Source organism: Equus asinus, chromosome 13, assembly GCF_041296235.1.
Source record: "Equus asinus isolate D_3611 breed Donkey chromosome 13, EquAss-T2T_v2, whole genome shotgun sequence".
Classification (NCBI taxonomy): Eukaryota; Metazoa; Chordata; class Mammalia; order Perissodactyla; family Equidae; genus Equus; species Equus asinus.
In genome coordinates this window covers 17,428,220-17,453,702 of record NC_091802.1, presented here as the reverse complement: position 1 = coordinate 17,453,702, position 25,483 = coordinate 17,428,220, and the positions used below count along the sequence as shown (strand labels likewise).

At 50.7% G+C, this 25,483-nt stretch overlaps 1 protein-coding gene across 18 annotated transcripts in view; it reads left to right on the top strand.

Annotated features, from left to right (window-relative positions):
- RPH3AL (rabphilin 3A like (without C2 domains)) overlaps positions 1-25,483 on the top strand; it is a 142,589-nt gene that overhangs the window by 51,647 nt on the left and 65,459 nt on the right. For 13 of the 18 annotated variants that reach the window (XM_044744521.2, XM_070482644.1, XM_070482636.1 and 10 more), the window contains exons 3-4: positions 4,208-4,351; positions 7,189-7,318. In XM_044744521.2, coding sequence (XP_044600456.1) covers positions 4,208-4,351; positions 7,189-7,318 — 274 coding nt within the window. Of the gene's footprint in view, positions 1-3,678; positions 3,800-4,207; positions 4,352-7,188; positions 7,319-25,483 lie in introns of those variants that run through there. The other 5 variants (XM_070482647.1, XM_070482646.1, XM_070482649.1 and 2 more) reach the window with 2 other exon arrangements.

The following is a 25,483-nucleotide window of genomic DNA, read 5'->3' as shown; positions in this document are numbered from 1 at the left end:
CACTCATGTCAGGGTCTCTCTGTTTCTGATTTGTCCCCTTGGGGTCCTGGTTTTCCTGTTATCCCTTAGCCTGGCGACCCATCTGCTCCAGTTATGTCAGGCTGTGTCCACGGACCATCCCCCCCATGGCTGGAGACCAGGGGCGCCCGGGTGCCTCTCCTGCCTTCCAGTCCTCTGCACTCCTCTGGGGAATTGGGGATCCCTGGCATCCAGTAAGCCCAACAGCGCCCGTTCACCTGCAGATCCTGCCAATTCCGGGAGCCAGCGTTTCCCCAATGGGACCAAGTTCAAGAACTCTGCAGTTAGATGTTATGAGCCTGCAAGGGGACAGAGCTGAAACGTCAAACAGAGATAGAAAAGTGAATCCCAAACGCGCAGGAACAGTGGAGTCCTGCGCGATTGCAGGAAACTTTGCATGACGGTCAGTTTGTCCCTCTCACTGGGATGGCTCAGCTCCTTCCAGCCCCGCAGAGCCCCCGCGGGGGGAAGGAGATGAGGGATGAAGCCAGCCCCGCTTTCTCTCTCCTCTGATGCTGGGCGAGGTGACGTGTCCCCCAGCAGGACACGAGGAGCTGGGGAGAGCTGTGTTCTTGTACTAGGGCCTAGGGTGACCCCTGGTGACCTCCCCCACAGCGTTCCCTTCAGTTCTCCCTGACCTTGTCTTGCACTCAGCAGCCAAAAGCTGTTATAGCACCTTTTAGAAGAGCCATGCTTTTATCTCCTCCCCCAGGGTGTGCTCCTTGTAATGCCAGGCTCCTTGTAATGCCAGGACTACAAGCCCCCGCAGCCAGGCGCTATGCCCAGGGGAAGCCTGGGAAATTACCTGCTGTGGCTCCAGCTCAGGTCTGTCTTCCAGGCGACATCAGCCGTTTGCTAACCCCCTCCTGTGTGTTGGGCACTGCTTGCACAGCAGCAAACGAGAGCAATGTAGTCCCTTGTCTTAAGGCACTGGTGGGGAGAGGTGAGTGTTATACAGATAATCACCCACAGGCAGTGACTCTGACAGTGGAAACAGGCAGTGAGGGTGAAGGGGGTGCCAACTTAGTCTTAATGAAGGGGGGATTGGGAGAGGCTTCCCTGAGAGTGTGATGCTTATGTTAAGTCTTGGAGGAGGGGCAAATGTTAGATGGAAATATGGGGGAGGAGCTTATAGGTGGGAGGAACAGCATGTGCAAAGGTCCTGAGGCAGAAGGAACATGGCATACAGAGGGCCTGACAGGAGGCCAGTGTGGCTTGAATGCAGAGAATGAGGGAGTGAGTGGCATGAAGGGAAGATGGAGAGAGGGGCAGGGGCCGGATGGGGCAGGGCCTGGTCCTCCAGAGACTCACATTCTGGAGGGGGAGACAGAGGGTCCCACATTGCCTCATAGTCGTGTTTAAGCTCAGTGGTGGAGCTATGCCTGGGCCTCATGGGAACACTGAGAATGGACTTTTAACCCATCTTGGAAGGGATCAAGGAAAAGCCTCCTGGTGAAGATCATGTGTAAAAGAGTCTTTAAAAAGAACAGCAGTGAGCCAGGTGGAAAGGGGGTTTAGGGAGAGGGGCAGGCACCCCAGGTGGAGAGCACAGCCTGAGCAAAGGCCTGGAGACAGCACGCAGCCCAGAACGCAAGGGAACTAGGGGCAGTTGTTGGTGACACACACCTTGTGAGGCCAGGTGAGCTGAGAGACAAGGGCACCATACGGGGGACGTACAGGTGGGTGCTGGGCATTGCTGAAGCTTCTTCTCTGGGGGTTGCAGCCCCGTCTACACCTAGCAGCCTTGGGGTGGCCTCATTTGGCTATGTGGAGGGGACATTGCAGGGGAACAAGATGCTCAGTGGCAGCCGTGGCCGTAAGTGGGAGTCAGGGCTTGACCAGACCAGGGTAGTAAGCCTGGGAAGGAGGTTGGATGAAAAGACGTAAATTGTCGGAGCTGGTGGGTGATCAGCTGGAGGCAGAAAAGGAGGCTTGGAGGATGCCCTGAGGGAGCCTGGAAAGGCTGTCGGTAGCAGCTGCATGTGGGCTCCCCAGGCCAGGAGGCTAATGAGCTCTCACTTGCCTTTAGAAGCCCTCCAACTGTATCCCGCCTCTTCCTCCCCTGAGAGATGGGGAGGCCTGCCTGCGGGATGACAGAGGTCCAAGGGAGGAGGTCTGTAGGCCCTGGGCTGGAGCGGGGCCAGAGCGAGCTGGAGGGGAGCCTCGCCCCCTGGGATGGGTGGCAGTGCTCGTGCCCTGCCCTCCATCTCTGTGTTCCTCCGCCTGCCTTCTTCCCGTGGGAGGAGTGCCCTCAGTTTGGGGGCCATTTTCCAGTTCTCCTCTGCTGGCCTAGAAGGCCACACTGAGAGGGTGTCCTTGCCAATCACTGACCACCTGAGTTTCTGAAATGGTCAGACAGTGAAAACTAGCAGCTTGGGGTGGGGGAGTGTTTCTTTTCAGAACCGAAAGCCCCTGGGTCTGCCCAGCGCTCAGAAGGCAGGCTGGCATGTGCCCCTGCCTCCCCCTCCCGCTCCGGCCTGCCCCCACTTCCTTTCTCTTCCAGCCCTTTCTCTTCCCACCCATTGTCCCCCCCCCCCCCCCCCCCCCCCCCCGCTCTGTGAGGATCCCTTGAAAAAGTGTTGGTCTTGACCAGTGCTCTGTTTTTTTTAGTGGGAGAAATAAGCCGTCTAGAAGCCTGGCCCCCCAAATACAGTGCATTACTTTATACCTTTGCAAGTGCGCATTCCTATGGCTAGACGCCCTCTCCGTCCTTCCATTGGGAAGCACCTATTCATCCTGCAAAACCCCACACAAACACTCCTCCTGTGGTCAAGCCGTTCCTGATGGTTCCACCCCTGATAATTGTAGTATCATCATTAACTGCCACTTATTAAGCAATCAGGCACTTCTATATGCAAAGCACTTTATACTTGAGCCTCATTTAATCCTCATGGTGTCCCTTAAAGAGACAGCTCAGGAAAGCAAGGATGAACAGCTGCCCACATTCTCACACCTGGGAAGGGACAGAGCCGATAGATAAGACCTTCGAGTAGATTCCAGGGTCTGAGTCCATCACCTCCACCAGCCCTCTGTCCGGACAGAGAAAGGATGTGCTTTGTAGCTCTCCTAACTTAACACGGTGCTGGCCATGCAAGAGCTGTTGGCTGCAATAGCTTGATGGCGCAGTGACGGGAGACCACCAGTGTCCATGTTGTGTCAGGGAACCACCAGGAAAGCATCCACGTCCTCATCTTCCTACTCTGTGTCTTGCATCAGAGAATCTTGTCGTTTCCTTAGGGAAGCCCTTCTCGAACCGCACCCCCAGACTAAGACAGCTCCCCTTTTTTGTACATCCTCCTGACGCTCACCTGTGTGTCCCGCCCAGCGGCATGTCCCAGCACCGAATGAGCCCATCACAGTGGATGCTCAGTGCAAACGCATTGAATGAATAGCTCTTATAGTTTTTCATTGAATACATATTTGTGTAATTGATTGGGCATCTGTCTCCCCAGCATGTTGTAGTTCTCCAAGGTGGTGACTTTGCCATCTTGTCCATCTCAGTGTTCCTAGCACTTGACACAATGTGTTGGAGAAGCTGGGACCCAGGGCAGGGAGTCTGGGGCTTGGTCTGCTGCCGCCACTTTCTCCCCATCTAGAAAAACAGGAAGGCTTTGAGTTCTTCCCTTTAGTCCCTGGTCACAGCCTCAGGAGGTGTCACTTCCGCAACCCAGGGGAGTGGAGACGCCTGAGCCCCACACCGTGCCGTCCTGCCTGTCCTCACCACCCCTCCTCTTGTGCAGCTCTTATGCCCTCCTGGCCTGGAACCTCTAGTTTTCAAAATGTGAGTCTCCTTTTATCCTCAAGTTTCGATTTTAACCTGATTACCATTCTCTCCTCTCCCATCGTAAATCCGTCTCACTTTCTTGTATGACTCAGATCTAGGTTTTCATTCCTCTCTTGATAGTCTTCCATGCTTCTCCCTCGAAACCGCACGCGCTGTGGCAGTGGCCTTCTCCATTTGCACAGCGGTGCATTTGCCCCTGCTCCCCAAGCTGCTAAGGTGCTGCCGCGTCTTTGCGGAGCCGGGTAGCTGGTGGGTGGCAGAACCGGCTTGGAGCCTGATGTCTGCCCTCTTCCCTGAACCCCTTGTCCCCGGCACCCAGCAGCTGGGCTGTCCCCAGACTCTTCTCAGGGGGGGCTTTGTGGATGTGGCGGGCATGCCCTCAAGGCATCTGTGATCTCTCTCGAGGCTGCAGACGGGCTGGTCTGTGCACACCTACCAGACGGAGAAGCAGAGGAAGAGCCAGTGCCTCAGCCCGGCTGAGCTGGAGGCCATCCTGCAGGTCATCCAGAGGGCCGAGCGGCTAGACGTCATGGAGCAGCACAGGATCGGGTGAGGGCTGCTCCCCAGCTGGGCGGGAGGGCGATGAGTGAGGGGAGAGCGAGGGCGCCTAGCACCAGGTCGGCCGGTGGGGAGTCGGGCAGCCTAGTGCTGGCTTCTCGCCACTGCGAGTGAGTCAGCTCTGCCTGGACACACCTGCAGTGTAGACGTGTAACCCGGCCCATTGAAGCTGCACAGTACCCCTCTGTGAGGTGTGGGTAGCGGCTGGTGTGCGGGCCCCGGGGTGGGGGAGGATGAACGAGTGTGTCAAAACGCGCCAGCGGCTGTGGAGCTCTGCACACAGAAGGGTCGTGTGGTTCAGCCGGGCAGGAATTCAAGTCGAGCCTGAGCAGTGGGTGGTCTCATCAAAGACTCCAACAGGAGCTGCGCTCAGCTTGTTCTGAGCTCTTCTCCTGGCCTCCAGCATCCAGCGCTGACTCCTACACAGTCTTCAGACAGCTTCGTTGTGTCTTTTGTTGTTTGTTTAATTACAAAAGCGATTCATACTTCCTAGGCAATGTGAAAAACGCAACAGAGCGCCAGAGGAGGAAAACGCATGTGCCGTGCATTGCATCGGGCAGGAATTAATTTGATTCTGGTCTCCTTGTTCTTCTGTTTATCTTTTTCTATTAAATAAATCATCATTTGAAAAAGTCAGACACTGCAGAAATGCACAGTTCTAGAAAGTGAAGGCCCCACTACACAGACCACTGCTGTCCAGAGTTTGCCGCCTGCGCTTCAATAATACTGGCATATTGTTATCATGTTATTACAAAAAGGGTTTACATCAGACAGACCAGTTGTCTTTTCCTGTCATTTGCCTCCCCACCCCCAACCTGGCTGTGGCCCCGCCCTCTTACAGACCCAGCCCTAGGGCCCTGCAGAGCCCCCTCCAGACCTGAATGTGCCTGCGCTGGTGATTGACAGGCCAGCGCTGCATCCCTGGGGCTCCCCCAGGAGGGCATGCTGGGAGCCGGTAGGTGTGTTTCACATGGGCTCCCCAGAGTGGGAAGCATTTGTGCCCCCCTCACCCGCTGGGCTGCTGTTTTTCCTTCCCTGTGCTGTTCCCATTGTCTGTCCCCACTGTGAGCACTGGGTTTGGCAGGGGTGTGGAGTGACCCGGAAGGCAGGGCCTCAGGTTAATCATCTCTGAAGAAGGAGGTGCATCCCGGGGGTTTCCGTGAGTTAGGAGGCACAGGGTCATATTGACGGGGGGGTCCCCGAGGCAAGTGAGTCAGGCCAGAGCTGAAGCTGGGTTTGCCCCTGGGGCCCTGCAGGTCCCTGGGGGAGGGACAGTGACCCCTGTGGAAGTCAGGGGTGCTTGCTGGAGGGCACATGGGTAGAGGCAGCCTCAGCCCAGTCTCTTCTTCTTTGGCCCCCAGGCAGAGCCTGATCACCTAGGGGAGAGCGTGGGCTGCCATGAGCTGGGGGGGCGGTGGAGGGGGACTGGGCATGGCCCTGCTCCACCTCTTAGGAGCTGTGTGATCTTGGCAAGTGACTTCACATCTCTGAGCCTCAGTCTTCTCATCTTTAAAATACGGGAAAATAGCATCCTTCTCACTGAGGGGTTGTGAGAATTAGAGAAGATATTGTACCCCCACACCGTCCTTCATTCATTCAAGAATTTTCACCGAGAGTCCACTGGGCACTTGAGATACAGTGGACAACAAAACAGAAGTGGCTGCCAGTCTTGTGGAGGTTGTAGTCTTACAGGTTGTCATGAAACGGAGGTCACAGTGGGCGGAGGGGCCGTAAGACCCCGAGGAGAGGCACCTACCCCACGCTTAGCGGGGCTCGGGGGATGTTCCTGGACCTCGGCATCTGCAGGTTCAGGGGGGACCTCTTTCTCTTTCTTCCTCCAGCTTCTCTGCCCACCCCGTTGCTCAAACCAAAAGCTTCCACGTCATCCTGGATCTCTCTCTTACCCCCCTCACCCTAATTCCATCAATGCTGCCTCTGAAATCCAGCCTGTCCCATGCTCCATCCCCCCTCCCTGGACAACCCCCCTCCCCGTCCCCCCTGTCCGCCCCCCCGCCCCCCCCCTCCCCCGGCTTCCTCATCTGCACTCCCCCCGCAATCCTGACTTTGCACAGCAGCAGAGTGAGCTTTTAAAAATGTCACTCGGATCAAATCACTCCTCCACATAAGGCTCCTCAATAACTTCACGTCGATCTTTGAAAATAATCCAAACTCCATTTTGTGACCTACAAAATCCATGTAATCCAGCCTTTCCTCGCCCCTCCAGCCTCCTTTTATCCCAGGCTCCCACTCGCTCATGAGGGAGTAGCCACACTGGCCTTCTGACTGTTCTGATGTGCAAACCCTTTCTCACCCCTGGGCCTTTGCACTTGCTGTCCCCTCTGCCTGGAATGCTCCCCCCCTGCCAGCTCTTCACGTGGTTTGGTCCTTGTCAGCCTTTGGCTGACAGCTCAGATGTTCTCAGGGGGCCTTCACTGATCACCTTCAACATGCCCCTGTCTCCCTCAATCTTCCTCCTCCTGTTTATTTTATTTCCTAGCACTTCCCCCTGTTTGAAGTCAGTTTGCTTGTTTCTGGACTTTCTTCCTTTATTGAATGTAAGTTCCGTGAGAGTAGGGACCATGTCTGTCTCTGGCTTGCTTGTCACAATATTCCCACTGTCTGGCACTTCATAGGTCCTCAATTAATAGTTGGTGAGTGAATAAATGATGTTAGCCAGAGGAAGGGGTGGGGCAGGGAACAGTACCCTAGGCGAGGGAACAGCACATGGGGCATGGTTTAGTGTTGGGGCCCCATGGCAACCATGGCTGGGCAGTGGTTGGGTTGGAGACAGAAAGCACGTTCCAGCTGACTCGAGTCCTGTGTTGCAGGCGGCTGGTGGAGCGGCTGGAGACCATGAGGCGGAACGTGATGGGGAACGGCCTCTCCCAGTGTCTGCTCTGCGGGGAGGTGCTGGGCTTCCTGGGAAGCTCATCGGTCTTCTGCAAGGACTGTCGGAAGGTAAGGCCCTGTTCTGGCCCTGCCACTCTGGCTACCCAGCCTGGACCAGCTCTGCTGCTGCTCTGTGGCTTTGCATCCTGCCTCCCAGGCGTGTGTGTTGTATGTGTGTATTTGTGCGTGTCTGTGGGCGCACATGGTATCCTGTGCTTCTTGGCAAGAAGGATTGGGGCCTGAAGGTCAAATGGCCTGGTTTCTATGGCTGCCTCTGGGTCTCATAGGCCTGGATGTGAATTCAGCTCTCCCCCTAGCCGTGTGACCTCAGGAAACTTGCTAACGTGTCATGCCTCATTTGTAAAATAAGGATGATGATCATATGTATCTTAGAGAGTTGTGAGGATTAACTATTCTATGCAAAGCTCTTAAAACCTCACCTGGCACATTAAATACTCAATAAATGTTGTTAGTTGGTATTAAGTAAATACAGTTCTCCTCAGGGGCAAACAGTGTGCTAGGATTGTACTTTCTATTCTATTGGCCTGCCTCTAGGTCCTTGGCCTCTCAAATGACGGTGATTTGGCAGCAAGGTCAAATGGATTTTCTCCTTTTCTTATACTGGAGAAATTGTCTAAATTGTGCCACATATTAAATTGTTTCATATTGAGTCCAATACTTTTATAAATAACTTTTTGTTTTCCCTAGAGTTTCTTATTGCCTTTCTTTTTCTTGTTGACCCAAGAAAAACATGCCTTCCAATCCTCAAGATTATTTAACATCTCAAAAAAAAAAAATATTTAGCATCTCAACTTTGCTCTCCATTGCATGGAGCCTGCATTTTTTTTCCCTGCCAGAAACCCTTCTAGATTCTTATATCTGCTCCAGCTTAGACTGGTTGCTGCACAGCTGTCATCATGGGACTTCCTTTTTCTGCCCTCCTAGTTTAGAGACACTGTTCCCAAGAGACCAAGACTTTTTTTGTTTTTCACTCTAGTTTTACTGGAACCGATCCTCAAGTAACTTCCATGTGCCAGTCGCTCTTTGAAGCCTGGAGTTATTGTGAACAAGACAGAGAAGGAACCTTCTCTCTTGAGATTACATTGAGTGAGGGAACCGAAAACAAGCAATGATCAAATAAATAAGATTTCAGGAAGTCGTAAATTCTGAGAAGAAATCACAGGGGATAGAAGACTGGGGGTGGGGTATTAAGAGTTGAGAGGACTGTAAAATCCAGGGAAGTCAAAGAAGTTGGCATGGACCTGGCCACACAGAGGCCACTGGCAGTCTTGACAAAGGCATTTTCATGGCATTCAAAAGCTGGGTGAGAGAACCAAGGCACAGAAAGGTGAATCTGCCTAACTAAATGGAAAGCCATGACTTCAGATAAGCCAGGATTTCCATTTTCCTCCCCTGCTCTCTGACCTGTGAGGAACCGGGCTGAGGAATGTAGATTAACTGGTGAAGGGTCCCAAGAACAGTGGAGGTGGGCGGGCACCTGGGTGTCAGGGAGGGTGGGCATCGTGTGTCGGCTCCTCCTTAAGCCCTCCATGGGCCGTGGACTAGATACCAGCATGGGTAGTGGGCCCGGGGACTCGGGAATGTCTTGCTCCCCATACCTGGGCAGGCGGGGTTATATTGTGTGGCTCCTGCCTTGGAACATGGGCCCAGCAGCCTGTTCCCTCCGTCTGCCCCTCCATCCCACAACTGCTGTAAATGTCCAGGTCTGCAGGGCCACGAAGACGGGGCAGAACCACATTTCCTTTCATTGGAAATGTCTGGGGCCTCGTCACAGAGGCAGACTGCTGCCTCTGGCGGCTGAAGGGTTAATGCCAGCCGCTCCTTGGAGAGCCGTTTCCTAGGCAACAGTGGCCCTCTCAGGGGAGGACCTCAGCTGGGGGTGGGGGTGGGGGAAAGGCTCTTCCAGGCACTCTTGCCACCCTCCCCCGCTCCCGCCCCCATCCCCGTACCCTGGAGCGCTGGGCTGGTCTGCAGGACGTTAGAAATTGTTCTTATTTTGCAGCAGACTGAGGACTAGGCCCTGGCTTGGGTGGTGAGGTGAGGAGCCCTTTGAGCTTCTGAGGGGACTTGTTCCTGGGTAAAAGTGGGAGGAGAGGGTGCTGGCTGGGGCCACAGCCGAATGATGGGCATTTGGGGGTTTCCTTCATCCATCCTTGAGAAGATTGTGTCATTCATTCATTCATTCACTCTGTGAATAGTAGAGGGCCCACTGTGTGCAGGCCCTGTTCGAGGTGCTGGGGATACTGTGAGCAAGATAAAGTCCTTGCTCTCACGGAGATTATTTTCCAGGGTTGGGAGAAGAGAGACAACAAACAAACAAATACAAAATAATGTCTAGTAAACTGAGGGCTCTGTAGTGAATTAAAACAGGGCAGTGGGATAGAGAATGACTGGGAGGGCCTCTCTGAGCTCAGACCCAGACACAAGCAGGAACCAGCCCTGGAAAGATCCAGGTGGAAAAGTGTTCCAGGCAGAGGGAATAGCAAGCATGAAGGCCCTGAGACACAAACCAGCTGGGCACGTTCAAGGAACTAAGAAAGGCATCTGGGGAAGAGGGAGCGAGAGGTGGGCACAGCTGGTCACATAGAGCTTCACGGGTCAAGGTCAGGAGTGGAGATTTGATTCTAGTTTAATGGGATGCCAGTGGAGCATTTTAAGCAGGAGTGTGACATGATCTGATTTGTGTTTTTCAGAGATGAGCTTAGCTGCTGTCTGGGGAGTGGCTTGCAGGGGGACATCGAGTGAAAGCAGGAGACAAGTGAGGAGGTCATGGCTGTCACTGGGAGACGATGGGGTTGGGGACAAGGCAACATAGGGATGGGGCTATACACTAAGAGAATCAGTCTCTTCAGTGTGTTCTCAGCAGATTGGAAAGGACAAGAGATGGTGCTAAAGGGTCCTAAGAAGGAAAGGGGGTCCTGGACTGCAAATGGGCCAGGGCAAGAGGTCACCTGGTCCATCCTGCGTGGCAAGGGGGTGGCGGTCCACCTGGACTTTCCACTAAGTGCTGTTCCCATGCGCATGGCCTTGGATCACAGTGTCAGCCCAGCCACAGCACGGTGACCTTGTGCAAGTCGCTTAACCTCTCTGGGCCTCCGTGTCTTCATCTGGAAATGGGATAGTAAACCTTATGCCATCATTGGGGGTGCGAGGAGTAAATGAGCTGAGACGGGGGAGCTGTTAGCAGAGTGTCAGGTCCATTGCAAACACTCAGTAAAGGGTACCTATTGTTGTTAGTATCATGGCTAGTATTATTAATCCACTTCAAGGTCCTAGCTGTTCAGACTTCCCATGTGTTATCAGGAATGGCCTGACCTCCCACATATCTCAGAAGAGGTTTAGTGACATCCGTGTGTTGGTCAGCTGAGACTGCCATAACAAAATACAACAGCCTGGACGGCTCCAGCAACAGAAGTGGATCTCTCATTGTCCTGCTGGCTGGGAAGTTCAAGGTCAAGGTGCTGGCCAGTTCGCTGTCTGGTGAGAGCACTCCTCCTGGCTCACAGACAGCCGCCTCCTCGCTGTGTCCACACTTGGTGGAGAGAGCCCTGGTGTCTCCTCCACTTCCAATAAGGACGCCAGTCCTATTGGATCAGGGCCCCACCCTTATGACCTCATTCAACCTAATTACTTACTAAACACCCTGACCCCAGGTACTCACACCGGGGAACAGGGCTTCAACATAAGAATTTTGATGGGACAAAGTTCAGCCCATAGCACCCCGCATTTTCCTTATTAGAGTTCATGTCTTCTTGAACTTAAAATCAGAGTTCCCAGAGTTGGCCGCATGTTTCATAATTTATATAAAAGCCTCCAGAAGCCCGTGTAGCCCTCCAGCATTGCGTGGCTTGAGCCAGTGGGAACCCCTCAGTTTTTGTGCAACTTCCTCATATAAACCTAACACTCAATCACTTATACAGTCCACTGTGGGCTAATTTTGGAGTAGGGGGATCCAGAAGGAGAGGTGTCCAGAATGGTCACTTCCCTCAGGTCCTGATGGTCCAGACAGTATTCTCTAGAATGGTGCTGACTATGGCTGGGACAAGGGTTTCCAAGACTGAGAGCAATCGGGAGGGTTGCCTGGAGGAGCTGGCTCCTAAGGCTGGGCAGGCTTCTGAGAGGCTGAGAGCAGAGCGAAGGGCATTCCAGGAGGGGGAGAGCAGCACAGCAGAGATGGAGACAGGCTGGGCCAGCACTTGACTGTGAGGATGCAGGCCCTGAGGGCAGGGAGAATGTGCTGAAAGAAGAAAGGACACAGGAGAGGATGTCAGATTTGACTTGGAATCAAGGGAACCTTGGAGGAGGGACAGGGGAGATGGGGATGGGAAGATGTGGGGTAGAGCTGAGATCTTTCGGAAGGAAATGGGGCTTGTTAGAAGGAGTTCTCTGAGGGCCAAGCTGCATTTGAGCAGAGCAGGCAGGTCTATAGGGCCCCGAGTGCCCTGGGAGATGGTCACAGAGGTTCAAATGTCCTGGGGCCACTGTGCCAGGTGGTGGTCACTTAGGAGCTGAGTCCCTGGAGAATCAGGAGGGAGGCCCAGTCTTAGCCTCAGAGCCCCCTGCAAAGCTTTAGCCCTTGCAAGGGCTCTCTGGTGTCCAGGAGGGGAGGACGATGTCATCCATTCACTCATCCAACAAATATTTTTTGTATGCCTATTGGTGCAGGCACAGTGTAAAGACACACAGATCCCTTTGGGGAGCGGGGTTAAATGGTTATGGATAATTAATGACAGTCGTGATTGGGGTTATGGAGGCATCCCTGAGGGTCCGAGAGAGCTCTAATGGTACTGGCCTAATTGGGGGCATCAGGAGCCCTCTGGGCTCACCAGTTTCTGGGCGCCTCCTGTTTATTCCCATCTTTACTCTCTACCTTCTCACCTTTTGCAATGGCCTGCAGCCCTGGGTCCCATGAGGTGTGTGGGCGTGGGCAGGCTGCAGAGAGGGGGTGCTGGGGGATCTCTGACATGGGAAGTGTCCAGATCCAGGCCTGGAGGGCAGGTCCTCAGGTGCTCCTGGCCACACGGAGCCGCCCCAGCAAGAGCCCTGGCAGCATTCGGCAGCCACAATGAGCATGCAGGTGGAACCCCTGGTACCGGTCCTGGTTGCAGCACCCCCTCTGTAGCTGGGCCTGCATGCAGGCTGCCTGCCCTCGTTATTGGAGAGCTGTGGTGGGAAGGGAGAGGGCCCGGCTGGTTAATTAGAGGGGCCTGGCACTCCTAATTGCTTGGGATCTGAGTCAACCGGCTTTCAGTTTAATTGAGCATCCTGCTTCACCAACGATGGGGAGGCTGGGCAGGGCTGCAGGAGAACCTGCCTGAGCCCAGGATGGCATTGTTGCCACATGGGGGAAGCAATCAGATTTGTCTCTGGTCCCAGCCAAAATATATTCCACGGTGTGGGAGCAGAGAAGCCTGCCCATGAACTGGTGGTCTTGGTATTGGGTGCTGGGTCCTGGTGAAAGAGAATGAGGCAGGCCAGCACTTGGCTCAAAGCCCTGAGGGAAGTCCAGCTCGGAGGTGGGGAGAGATGGGGGGGTGTCAGGCATCGCTGGCCCAGGATGGGGAGCGCTGGAGGGAAGGGACCTGGCTGGAACCTGATCCCTGTCCCCTGCCCTGCTCACGGCTCTGAGGGGGTATATCTTGTTGGGGTCAGCCCAGACCCCCAGCAGGTGAGCTGGCAGTCACCCTAGGGCCAGTCATGCCATTGTGAGGGCCCCACCGTCATGACCTCATTGAACTCTAGTCACCTCCAAACACCATCTTGCTGGGGGTTAGAACTTCACCATGTGACTTCTGAGGGGACACAGTCAGTCAGTCCGTAGCACCTGCTGAACAGAAACTCGGGCGGTGGGGGCAGCGGTGTTTCTCTAACAAGCATTCCAGGGGATTCTGAGTCTCCTAGGGTTTGACAATCCCTGCTCGAGGGTCCCAGCCCCAGGCTGTCTCAGCTGGTGGTGAAGGACCTGAAGTGGCCCAGCCTTGCCTCTTCTTGTCGCCCTCCCCTGTGCCACACGCACCCACACCACACGCATACACCCCAGCTCAGGGTCTCCTGCGCCCTCCCTCAGGCCATCCTCGCTCCTGCAAACAGTGAGCACAGAGCCATTGTCCTACCTGTGATGTCCTTTAGGGTTTATAAAAGCGCTTTCACAAAAGTCATCCTTTTTAGTCCTAAGGACAAAGCTGGAAGGGAGGCAGGGGAGGTGAGGCTGTCCCCCGTCGCAGATGGAGAACAGGGGCTCAGCTGAGGTGGTGTGGCCTGCTTGGGTCCCCCGGGGCGTTCACTGCACCCCTCCATTCCTTCAGACCAGACCAGTCACGCCATGTGCTTTCCCGTCCTTGAGAAGCAGGGACATCTTCCTAAAGAACCCAGGAGGAGAAACATCATACCCAGGGGCTAAATATTGAAAACTTTTCTTATAAAATCAGGAATAAGACAAGTTCCATGCATCTTGATCACCTCTTCTATCCAACATTATACTGGAGGCCTAGCCAGTGCAATCAGGCAAGAAAAAGAAACGTATGGCATACAGATCGGGAAAGAGTAGCTAAAACTGTCATCATCCAGGAAGGACGTGACTATGTAACAGGAAAATCTGAAAGCGTCTAAATACAGGTGGTTAGAATTAGTAGGTGAATTTAGCAAGGTTGTTGTATACAGGTTTAATATACCTACAAGAAAATCAGTACTTCTATACACCGGTGACAAAAATGAGAGAAAATAAAAAGTCCAGTTTGTGACAAAGGGGACATTGATAGGCAGTGGGAGGAGAATGGCCTTTTGAATAAATAATGCAAGGTCATTTGGATATTGATATGGAAAAAAACGTGTCTTGACTTAGCTCACACTAGGCACAAAAATCAGTTCCGGATTGATTTTAGATTTAAATGTTGAAAGGTAAAATAGTAAATATTTTGGAGGAAGAAAATAAATAAATAGATAAGAAAGAAAGAAACAGGAGAAAAAAGAAAAACAGGAAAAGGCTTTAAAGCGAAGGAGTGGACGCCCTATCTGCCTGGAAGATGTCTTTGGGGACCCCGACTGAACCCAGATGGCCCTGTCCGGAGGCACGCTCCCACCTGTCCTCCGTCCAGTGCCCGCAGTGCCGGCTGGCTGCCCTCACCACCATGGGGGGAGACAGCAGAGAACAGCGCAGCCCCCTTGGGGGCCTTTTACCTCCTTTGGAGCCAGCTCAGCTCCCTAGGCCCATCCTTGCAAAGGAAGTTGAATTTCATGCAGAGCTTGTTTCTCTGCAGAATTTTTTCCTTCACTCACTCTACAGCATTTTGTTGGGTGCTGACTATGTGCCGGGCCCCGGAGGTTCTGTGCTGAACAAGACAGGAGGCGGCCTTGCCCTCGCAACCACGACTAGTGATAAGAGCCGGTATTTTTCTCACTGACTATGCCAGACATTGTTCTAAGGCTTTTCACATGTTCACTCATTCGGTCCTCCTAACAGCCCTACAGGGTCAGAACTATTATAATTCCTCTTTTATAGATGGGGAAACTGAGGCACAGAGTGGTTAAGTACCTTGCCCAAGGTCACTCAGCTAATTCGTTGTGGAGTCAGGATTTGAACCCAAGCAGTCTGGTTTGCCAGTAGCTGCTGGACTACCTCACCTGCATAAAGCTTATGACCTAGAAAGCACGGTGGACAAGAACAAGTAACTGCAATCATTCCAGAAAGTGGTAGGCAAAAACATCAAATGTTTGAGAGGGCGGGCACTGTAACAGCCAGTGGGGAGGGAGTGGGAAGGCAGCTGTTTTATTGTGGACGCACAGCGTCCAAAAATGAGGAGGTGACATTTGAGCTGAGACCATGATGAGAAAAAGTCAGGTCTGGCAGAAAGTGTCCCAGGCAGAGGGAGGGGCGTGGATGAGCCATTGGGCGGGCAGAGTGAGGCTTAAGTGAGAGTCAGGAGGAAGGCCAGGGAGGCACGGGGAGGGAGCAGGCCCCACAAATGGCCCCCCTGGCAAATGCTCTACCCCGAGCTCAACCCCCTCTTACTGTGGAGCCTGGCCTGCACTGAGCCTACGTAGTGGGGGCTGCCCCACCCCACTCCTTGGATAGCTTGATCCCCCAAAATAGGAGGCAATTTCTGAAATTATTTATTCTTTAACTTGTGGTGAAATGTACATAACATAAAATATACCATTTTTAAGTATACAGTTCAGGGACATTAAGTACATTCACATTGTTGTCCTACCATCACCACCATCATCGCCAGAACTTTCTTGAAAAACCGAAACTCTATGCCCATTAAACAATAACCCCGTTCCCACCGGCCCTGGCCCCCGGCCCCCGCCATCCTGCTTTCCGTCTCTGAGTTTGACTGCTCCAGGAGCCTCAGGGAAGCAGAGTCATCCAGTATTTGTCTTTTCGTGACCGGCTTCTTTCCCTTAATGTCTTCAAGGCTACTCCATGTGGTAGAGTCTATCAGAATTTCCTTCTTTGTTTTTTCATTTGAGTTCATAATAGTTTACATCATTGTGAAGTTTCAGTTGTACATTATTTCTTGTCTGTCACCACATAAGTGCTCCCCTTCACCCCCTGTGCCCACCCACCACCCCCCTTCCCCTGGTAACCACTGAACTGTTTTCTTTGTCCATGTGCTTGTTTATATTCCACATACGAGTGAAATCATTTGGTGTTTGTCTTTCTCTCTCTGGCTTATTTCACTTAGCATAATCCCCTCCAGGACCTTCCATGTTGTTGCAAACAGGATGATTTTGTCTTTTTTATGGCTGAGTAGTATTCCATTGTATATATATGCCACATCTTCTTTATCCAATCATCAGTCAGTGGGCACTTGGGTTGCTTCCATGTCTTGGCTATTGTGAATAGTGCTGCAATGAACATAGGGGTGCATATGTTACTTTGGGTTGTTGATTTTAGATTGCTTGGGTAGATACCCAGTAGTGGGATAGCTGGGTTATATGGTATTTCTATTTTTAACTTTTTGAGAAATCTCCATACTGTTTTCCATAGTGGCTGCACCAGTTTGCATTCCCACCAGCAGTGTATGAGGGTTCCCTTCTCTCCACACCCTCTCCAACATTTGTTATTTTTAGTCTTAGTGATTATAGCCATTTTAACAGGCATAAGGTGGTGTTTTAGTGTAGTTTTGATTTGCATTTCCATGATGATTAGTGATCAGAATTTCCTTCTTTTTAAGGCCAAATAATATTCCACTGTGTGTATGTAATATTTTGTCAATCCATTCATCTGTCGATGGACGCTTAGGTTGCTTCCATATTTTAGCCATTGTGAACAGTGCGCCTATGAATTTGGGTGTGCCGGGATCTATTCGAGACTCTGCTTTCCATTCTTTGGGGCGTATACCCAGAAGTGGAACTGCTGGGTCCTGTGGTAGTTCTGTGTGTAATTTTCACACTGTTCTCCATGGCAGCTGCACCACCTTACAGTCCCAGCGGCAGCGCCCTGAGGGTTAGGAGGGGGCAGTTTTTCTCAGGGCCTCCCTCCCCAATCGGGGTGCCGTGAAAGTCACCTGTATCTCTCTGTCCCCCACTCCCTTTCCAAACCCAGCCCTCAGAGGCTCTGTCCTTCCTGGAGGCCACAGAAGCAGCCGCCTCCCTGAGCAATAGCCGGTTCATCTGAGCTGCCTCCAGATTGGCCTCGCCGTGTCCTTTCTCCTGCTTGACCTAATTCAGATGTAGAAGACGTGTGTTTGTGCCTCATTACCAAGATGGATTTTTTCATTCAGCTACCGATGTTTCCTAAATTCCCGGAAAAAGTCACTTAATTCGTCTGCCCCCAGGGCCTGCCCTGGCTGCTCGTGTGTCTCCCAGGCTGCTTGGCAGGCATTGACTTGGCTGCTGTTGCCACGATGGGAGGATTGGACCAGACACCACGCAGCATCTTGGAACATCTGCCCTGCTGGGAGTCTGGTGATCAGAATGTCTCCATTAAGGCCCACTTTTCTTGCTGTCCACGTGCCTGGGGCATGCCTTTTCTTCTCCCACAGTAGCTTCTTTCTTGCCACTTTGTGCAGTGCAGAGCCCACTCTGCTCACCCCGTCTTGCCATTGACCTTCAGCTCAGGGTCAGAGGCAGGTAAGGAGCTGCAGAGAGCCAGGGCCGGCTCCGGGAACCTCAAGGCCTCCTGGCAACAAGGCCCAGAGCTTCCTGGAGAGAGACCAGCATTAGGGTCTTTGGGTCGGTCCCTGCAGCCCTCTAGAGACCCTACCCACTTAGCTCACCTTCGGCCAAGCCCTGTCCTTCTGGAGCTCACCACTGGTGACAGATAATGCAGCGCAGTGTGAGAAGTGCTGTTGGACAGAATGCCTGGAGTGATCCTGGAGGGGAGGGGTGGCCGGGCTGGCACCTGGAGAGGTGCGGAGGCTGCAGAGTGGAGCTGACTTTGGCTGGGCCTGGAAGGGTGGACACCAAGGGGGAGGGCCTTTCAGGAGGAGGCACAGCTCTGTAGAGGCAGGGTGATGAGGAAGCGAGGGGAGTGGAGTGGTGGGCCTTGGGCATAGCTAGTGGTTTGGGGATACGGGGGAGGGAGGAAAGAAGATGGAGGGGGCAAGGGGCAGGCGGCAGGCTGAGGGAGGGAGAGAAGGAAGTGAGGACCCTGAAGGGCCTCAGGTACCAAGCTATGGGCAGCAGAGCCATCAAAGGGTGCTAAACAGGGGACGAGAATCAGGTGGGCCTTTGGGGAGGTTAAGTCCAGAGGCAGATTTGGAGGAGGGTGTGTGTAGTGGGTTGGAGAGAGCCTGTTAGATGCTGAATTATCCAATTAGCAATAACAAGGGCCTGGATTCAAGCAAGAACAACCAGGAAGGACAGTCAAAAGATAATTAAAAGTTAGAAATAACAAAAGCTACCAGGGATCCAGAGCTCACTCAGGGCCAGGCCCCTGCCCACTTAATTGTCACTCTGGGAGGCCGTGATCCGCCCTTTGGAGGTGAGGAAACAAGTATGTGGAGGTTACGCCCTCGCCTGGCCACGGGGAGTCAGTAGTAGGGTCCCACGGCCTTGCCCAGGCCTACCTGCTGCACTGTGCTGGGTCCTGACGTGCAGGGCTGGGCTGGGCCAGGGGGTGGTGGGCACGTTGGTGCAAGTGGGGCTGAGGTTCCTGGGGGAAGCCACGTGGTCTCTGTAGTCTGTGGGCTGGATTCCAGGATGGGGGTCCGAAGAGGGGCCCTGGTGGGACATCAGCCCAGAGGTGGATGTCGTGGGGGAGACTGAAGTGACATGGGAGAGAGCAGGGATCCAGGGTGAGGAGGAGATTCCCACCAAATGGGGCATTGTGAGAGAGTGGGGTGGGGGCAGCTGTCTTCTCCCCTTGAACCTGCCTCAATGACCTGTCTAGAGACATTTCTGTGACCTGTTGTCCCCGTATGGGTGTCATGCTGTTGAAGTGTCAGCCTCTCTGTACAATAAGTGAGCTAAGACTGGTCACTGGGCATCTGCTGTATGCGCTCAAGTCACTCAGGTGTGAGGGGAGTCCCACTGAGAAGGAGCGATCCCGTAAATGCCAGGGAAGCTGCCCAGTGGGGTGGGGGTGGGGGGCAGAGAAGCCCGGGGAGAGCTGGGCCTCCAGGGAGGGGTGGTTCTCCCCTGCTTCGCCCCCCAGCTGTGAGGCAGGCACCTCCGCATCCTCCGGATTGGCCCTGGTGGGGCCGTCTTTGGCACAGTCCCCAAGAGCTCCAGGCTTCTGTGCCCCATCTTGACCATGCCGCACCTTGGGCTTTACCCTGAACCCCAGCTCTACCAGTGCCTGGACCCCCGACTTTACCACTGACTGTGTTTCCAGAAGTGACAGCTCCTGTCCCCTCCTGGGCTGTGTGCCCTGGAGCCCACTCCAAGCATCCTGGTGACCCTGCCCATGCCCTGTTCCTCTCCTGCACCAGGGACCCAAGAGCTGGGTGGCACTTGATCACAGGTCAAAGCCTGTTTTCATGATCTAGAATGTTTTGTTTTGGTTTGGTTTTTTATTAAGATTATGATAGATTACAACCTTGTGAGATTTCAGTTGTACATTACTGTTAGTCATGTTGTGGGTACACCACTTCACTCTTTGTGCCCTCCCCCACCCCCCCTTTTTCCTGGTAACCACTGATCGGTTCTCCTTGTCTATATGTTGACTTCCACCTATAAGTGGAGTCATATAGAGTTCGTCTTTCTCTGTCTGGCTTATTTCGCTTAACGTAATACCCTCAAGGTCTATCCATGTTGATGCGAATGGAACAATTTTGTCCTTTTTTATGGCTGAGTAGTATTCCATTGTGTATACATACCATATCTTCTTTATCCAATCATCAGTTTCTGAGCATTTAGGTTGGTTCCACGTCTTGGCTATTGTAAATAATGCTGTGATGAACATAGGGGTGCAAGGGACTCTTGGAATTGCTGATTTCAGGTTCTTAGGATAGATACCCAGTAGTGGGATGGCTGGGTCATAGGGTATTTCTATGTTTAACTTTTTGAGAAATCTCCATACTGTTTTCCATAGTGGCTGCACTAGTTTGCATTCCCACCAACAGTGTATGAGGGTTCCTTTTTCTCCACAACCTCTCCAACATTTGTCACTCTTGGTTTTGGATATTTTTGCCAGTCTAACGGGTGTAAGGTGATATCTTAGTGTAGTTTTGATTTGCATTTCCCTGATGATTAGCGATGATGAACATCTTTTCATGTGTCTATTGGCCATTCGTATATCTTCTTTGGAGAAATGTCTGTTCATGTCCTCTGCCCATTTTTTGATCGGGTTGTTTGTTTTTTTGTTGTTAAGCTGTGTGAGTTCTTTGTATATTATGGAGATTAATCCTTTGTCGGATAAGTAGCTTGTAAATATTTTTTCCCAGTTAGTGGGCTGTTTTTTTGTTTCAATCCTGTTTTCCCTTGCCTTGAAGAAACTCTTTAGTCTGATGAAGTCCCATTTGTTTATTCTTTCTATTGTTTCCCTCATCTGAGGAGTTATAGTGTCCGAAAAGATTCTTTTGAAACTGATGTCAAAGAGTGTACTGCCTATATTCTCTTCTAGAAGACTTATTGTTTCAGGCCTAATCTTTAGGTCTTTGATCCATTTTGAGTTTATTTTTGTGAATGGTGAAAAAGAATGGTCAATTTTCATTCTTTTACATGTGTCCAGTTTTCCCAGCACCATTTGTTGAAGAGACTTTCTTTTCTCCACTGTAGGCTCTCAGCTCCTTTGTCGAAGATTAGCTGTCCATAGATGTGTGGTTTTATCTCTGGGCTTTCAATTCTGTTCCATTGATCTGTGCTCCTGTTTTTGTACCAGTACCATGCTGTTTTGATCACTGTAGCTTTGTAGTATGTTTTGAAGTCGGGGATTGTGATGCGTCTGGCTTTGTTTTTCTTACTCAGGATTGCTTTAGCAATTCACGGTCTTTTGCTGCCCCATATGAATTTTAGGATTCTTTGTTCAATTTCTGTAGAGAATGTCCTTGGGATTCTGATTGGAATAGCATTGAATCTGTAGATTGCTTTAGGTAGTATGGACATTTTAACTATGTTTATTCTTCCAATCCATGTGCATGGAATGTCTTTCCATCTCTTTATGTCATCGTCACTTTCTTTCAAGAAAGTCTTGTAGTTTTCATTGTATAAATCTTTCACTTCCTTGGTTAAATTCATCCCAAGGTATTTTATTCTTTTCATTGCGATTGTGAATGGGATTGAGTTCTTGAGTTCTTTTTCTGTTAGTTCATTGTTAGTGTATAGAAATGCTACTGATTTACGTATGTTGATTTTATACCCTGCAACTTTGCTGTAGCTGTTGATTGTTTCTAATAGTTTTCCTATGGATTCTTTGGGGTTTTCTATATATAAGATCATGTCATCTGCAAACAGCAAGAGTTTTACTTCTTCATTGCCTATTTGGATTCCTTTTATTTCTTTTTCCTGCCGAATTGCTCTGGCCAACACCTCCAGTACTATGTTGAATAGGAGTGGTGAAAGTGGGCACCCTTGTCTTGTTCCTGTCCTCAGAGGGATAGCTTTCAGTTTTTGTCCGTTGAGTATGGTGTTGGCTGTGGGTTTGTCATATATGGCCTTTATTATGTTGAGGTACTTTCCTTCTATACCTATTTTATTGAGGGTTTTTATCATAAATGGGTGTCAGATCTTGTCGAATGCTTTCTCTGCATCTATTGAGATGATCATGTGGTTTTTGTTTCTCATTTTGTTAATGTAGTGTATCACGTTGATTGACTTGCGGATGTTGAACCATCCCTGTGTCCCTGGTATAAATCCCACTTGATCATGGTGTATAATCTTTTTGATGTGTTGCTGTATTCGGTTTGCCAGAATTTTCTTGAGGATTTTTGCATCTATGTTCATCAGTGATATCGGCCTGTAGTTCTCCTTCTTTGGGTTGTCCTTGTCAGGTTTGGGGATCAGAGTGATGTTGGCTTCATAGAATGTGTTAGGGAGTACTCCATCTTCCTCAGTTTTCTGGAATAGTTTGAGAAGGATAGGTATTAAATCTTCTTTGAATGTTTGGTAGAATTCTCCAGAGAAGCCGTCTGGTCCTGGACTCTTATTTTTTGGGGAGGTTTTTGATTACTGTTTCTGTTTCTTTACTTGTGATTGGCCTATTCAGATTCTCCATTTCTTCCTGGTTCAGTTTGGGGAGGTTGTAAGAGTCCAGGAATTTGTCCATTTCTTCTAGGTTGTTCAATTTGTTGGCATATAGTTTTTCATAGTATTCTCTTATGATCTCTTGTATTTCTTTGGTATCTGTTGTGATTTCTCCTCTCTCATTCCTAATTTTATTTATTTGAGATTTCTCTCTTCTTTTCTTGGTGAGTCTGGCTAAGGGTTTGTCAATTTTGTTAATTTTTTTGAAGAACCAACTCTTTGTTTCATTGATCCTTTCTACTGTCTTTTTTGTTTCAGTATCATTTATTTCTGCTCTTATTTTTATTATTTCCCTCCTTCTACTGACTCTGGGCTTTGTTTGTTCCTCTTTTTCTAATTCTGTTAGGTGTCATTTGAGGTTGCTTATGTGAGCTTTTTCTTGTTTAGTGAGGTGAGCCTGTATTGCAATGAATTTCCCTCTTAGGACTGCTTTTGCTGCATCCCAAATGATTTGGTATGACGTGTTCTCATTTTTATTTGTCTCCAGATAATATTTGATTTCTTCTTTAATTTCTTCAATAATCCATTGTTTGTTCAGTAGCGTGTTGTTTAGTCTCCACATTTTTGCACCTTTCTCTGCTTTATTCTTGTAGTTGATTTCTAGTTTCATAGCATTATGATCAGAAAAGTGCTTGATATTATTTCAACTCTCTTGTATTTATTGATGCTTGCTTTGTTTCCCCAAATATGGTCTATTCTTGAGAATGTTCCATGCGCACTTGAGAAGAATGTGTAGCCTGCTGTTTTTGGATGAAATGTTCTATATATAGCTATTAAGTCCATGTGGTCTAATTTTTCATTTAATTCTATAATTTCCTTGTTGATTTTCTGTCTGGATGTTCTGTCCATTGGTGTTGAGGTCCCCTACTATTATTGTATTGTTGTTGATGTCTTCTTTTAGTTGTGTTAAGAGTTGCTTTACAAATTTTGGTGCTCCTGTGTTGGGTGCGTGTATATTTATAAGTGTTATGTCTTCTTGGTGGAGAGTCCCTTTTATCATTATATACTGTCCCTCTTTGTCTTTCTTTATCTGTTTTGCTTTGAAGTCGACTTTGTCTGATATTAGTATAGCGACACCTGCTTTCTTTTGTTCATTATTAGCTTGGAGTATTGTCTTCCATCCCTTCACTCTGAGTCTGTGTTTGTCTTTGGGGCTGAGGTGTGTTTCCTGGAGGCAGCATATTGTTGGGTCTTGTTCTTTGATCCATCCTGCCACTCTGTGTCTTTTGATTGGGGAGTTCAATCCATTTACATTTAGAGTGATTATTGAAATGTGGGGGCCTACTGCTTCCATTTTGTGTCTTGTTTTCTGGTTCTCTTCAATTTCCTTTGTTTCTCGTCCCATGGTTTAGTCTGTTCTGTTGGAGAGCTGCTACTCTCTGTTGTTGTCCTTCTACTTATCTCCTTTGCTCTTGGTTTTGTAGCCCCTTTCCTTTTTTTGATTTTTCAGGAATGAGGGTTTTCCTGAGCATTTCTTGAAGAGGAGGTTTTATGGCAATGAACTCCCTTAATTTTTGTTTATCTGGGAAAGTTTTTATTTCTCCATCGTATTTGAAGGATATTTTCGCTGGGTAGAGAATTCTCGGCTGCAGGTTTTTGTCCTTCAGATTTTTGAATATATCATTCCACTCTCTTCTAGCCTGTAAAGTTTCTGCTGAGAAATCTGCTGATAGCCTGATGGGGGTTCCTTTGTAGGTTAATTTCTTCTGCCTGGCTGCCCTTAGTATTCTCTCCTTGTCATTGACTTTTGCTAGCTTCACTACTATATGCCTTGGGGTTGGTCTACTTGCATTGATAAAGTTTGGAGATCTATTGGCTTCTGTCACATGAAGTTCCATCTCTCTCCCCAGGTTTGGGAAGTTCTCAGCCATTATTTCTTTGAATGGGCTTTCTGCCCCCTTCTCCCTCTCTTCTCCCTCTGGTATACCTATAATCCTTAGGTTGCATCTCCTAATTGTGTCTGATAATTCTCGGAGAGTTTCTTCATTTCTTTTTAGTCTTAGTTCTCTCTCCTCCTCTGCCTGCAGCATTTCTATATTCCTATCTTCCAAATTGCTGATTCTTTCCTCCATATTATCAGCCCTACTGTTCAGTGCATCTGGATTTTTCTTAATCTCCTCTATTATGTTCTTCATTTCCAGTATTTCTGTTTGGTTCTTCTTTATAGTATCGAACTCTTTTGTGACATAGCTCCTGAACTCGTTGAGTTGTCTATCTGAATTCTCTTTTAACTCATGGAGTTTTTTAATGATGGCTGTTTTGAAGTCATCATCACTTAGGTTATATATTTCATTGTCTTTGGGATTGTTTTCCATGTGTTTGTCATTTTCCTTCTGTTCTGGAGATTTAATATATTTTGTCATATTGCTTGATGGTGTAGATTTGTGCCTCAGCATAGAGATAGAGTTTAGTTACTGCTTCCACTTGTTTCTACTTGTGTGGGGGGGACAGCTGTTTATACTGCACCAACCAGGAACCCTATCAGCTGTTGCTAACTGGGCCTGGGCCCCTCCTCGCAGTCACAGTGATCCTGTAGGGTTTCCTCTTCAGCTGTGGGGGCCGTCACAGGGGGGCTTCAGGCTGCTGGTGCCTACTGTTGCAGACCACCTAGACGTGCTCCCTCCTTAGGGTCTGCAGCGGTGTTATGGGCTTTCCCAGCAGCCAGGGGCAGGATCACTTATATTTGCAGCTCTGTCACTGTCGGCACCCACAAAATCTCACTTGTCCACTATGGGTCACAGCAGAGCTATGGGCATCTTCTGCAGTCTGTGGTTAGCTCGCCTAGCTATGCTACTTTTGTGCCAGGGTCTTCCAGCCTTGTTGTTGCTGGGTGGGTGCTCTCTACTAGTGCTGTGCAGAGGCTATCGCTGAGGCTGCTGTGAGACTGTAGAGTTTCCCCCTGGGCCACAGAGCCGGGTCTCTGGAACTCCACCCAGCCCCAGTCCTCTCACCTAGGATCTCGGGGAGCCCCTTGCCGTGTCTGGGGAATAGCTGGAGACCTTGAGTTCAGTGGCAGCTGGCCGGCTGTTGCCCTGCCTGGGATTCTCCTCTTTGGGACCCTCCCGGCGTTGTGGATGCTGGGTGGGGCCTCTTCACTAATGGCAGGTAGAGACTTTGCCTGCTGCCCGGACAGAACTCTGGAGTTTCCCCCCGGGCTGCGGAGCCGGCCACTGGAGCTCCACCCAGCCCCAGTCCTCTCCCAGGAGATCTCCGGTAGTCCCGAGCCCCTCCCGGGTGAAAGCCCAGTCAGTGGAGCCGGTGGCAGCAGCTGGCGGTCCGCCACATCGTTTGGGATTCTCTCCGGGAGCCTCCCAGCGTTGTGGATCCTGGGAGGCACCTCTCCGCGAATGGCAGGTAGAGACTTTGCCTGCTGCCCAGATGGAACTCTAGAGTTTCCCCCCAGGCCGCGGAGCCAGCCGCTGGAGCTCCACTCAGCCCCAGTCCTCTCCCAGGAGATCTCCGGTAGTCCCGAGCCCCTCCCAGGCGAAAGCCGGGTCAGTGGAGCCGGTGGCGGCAGCTGCCGGGCCACCGTGCCATTTGGGATTCTCTCTGGGAGCCTCCCGGCGTTGTGGATGCTAGGCGGGG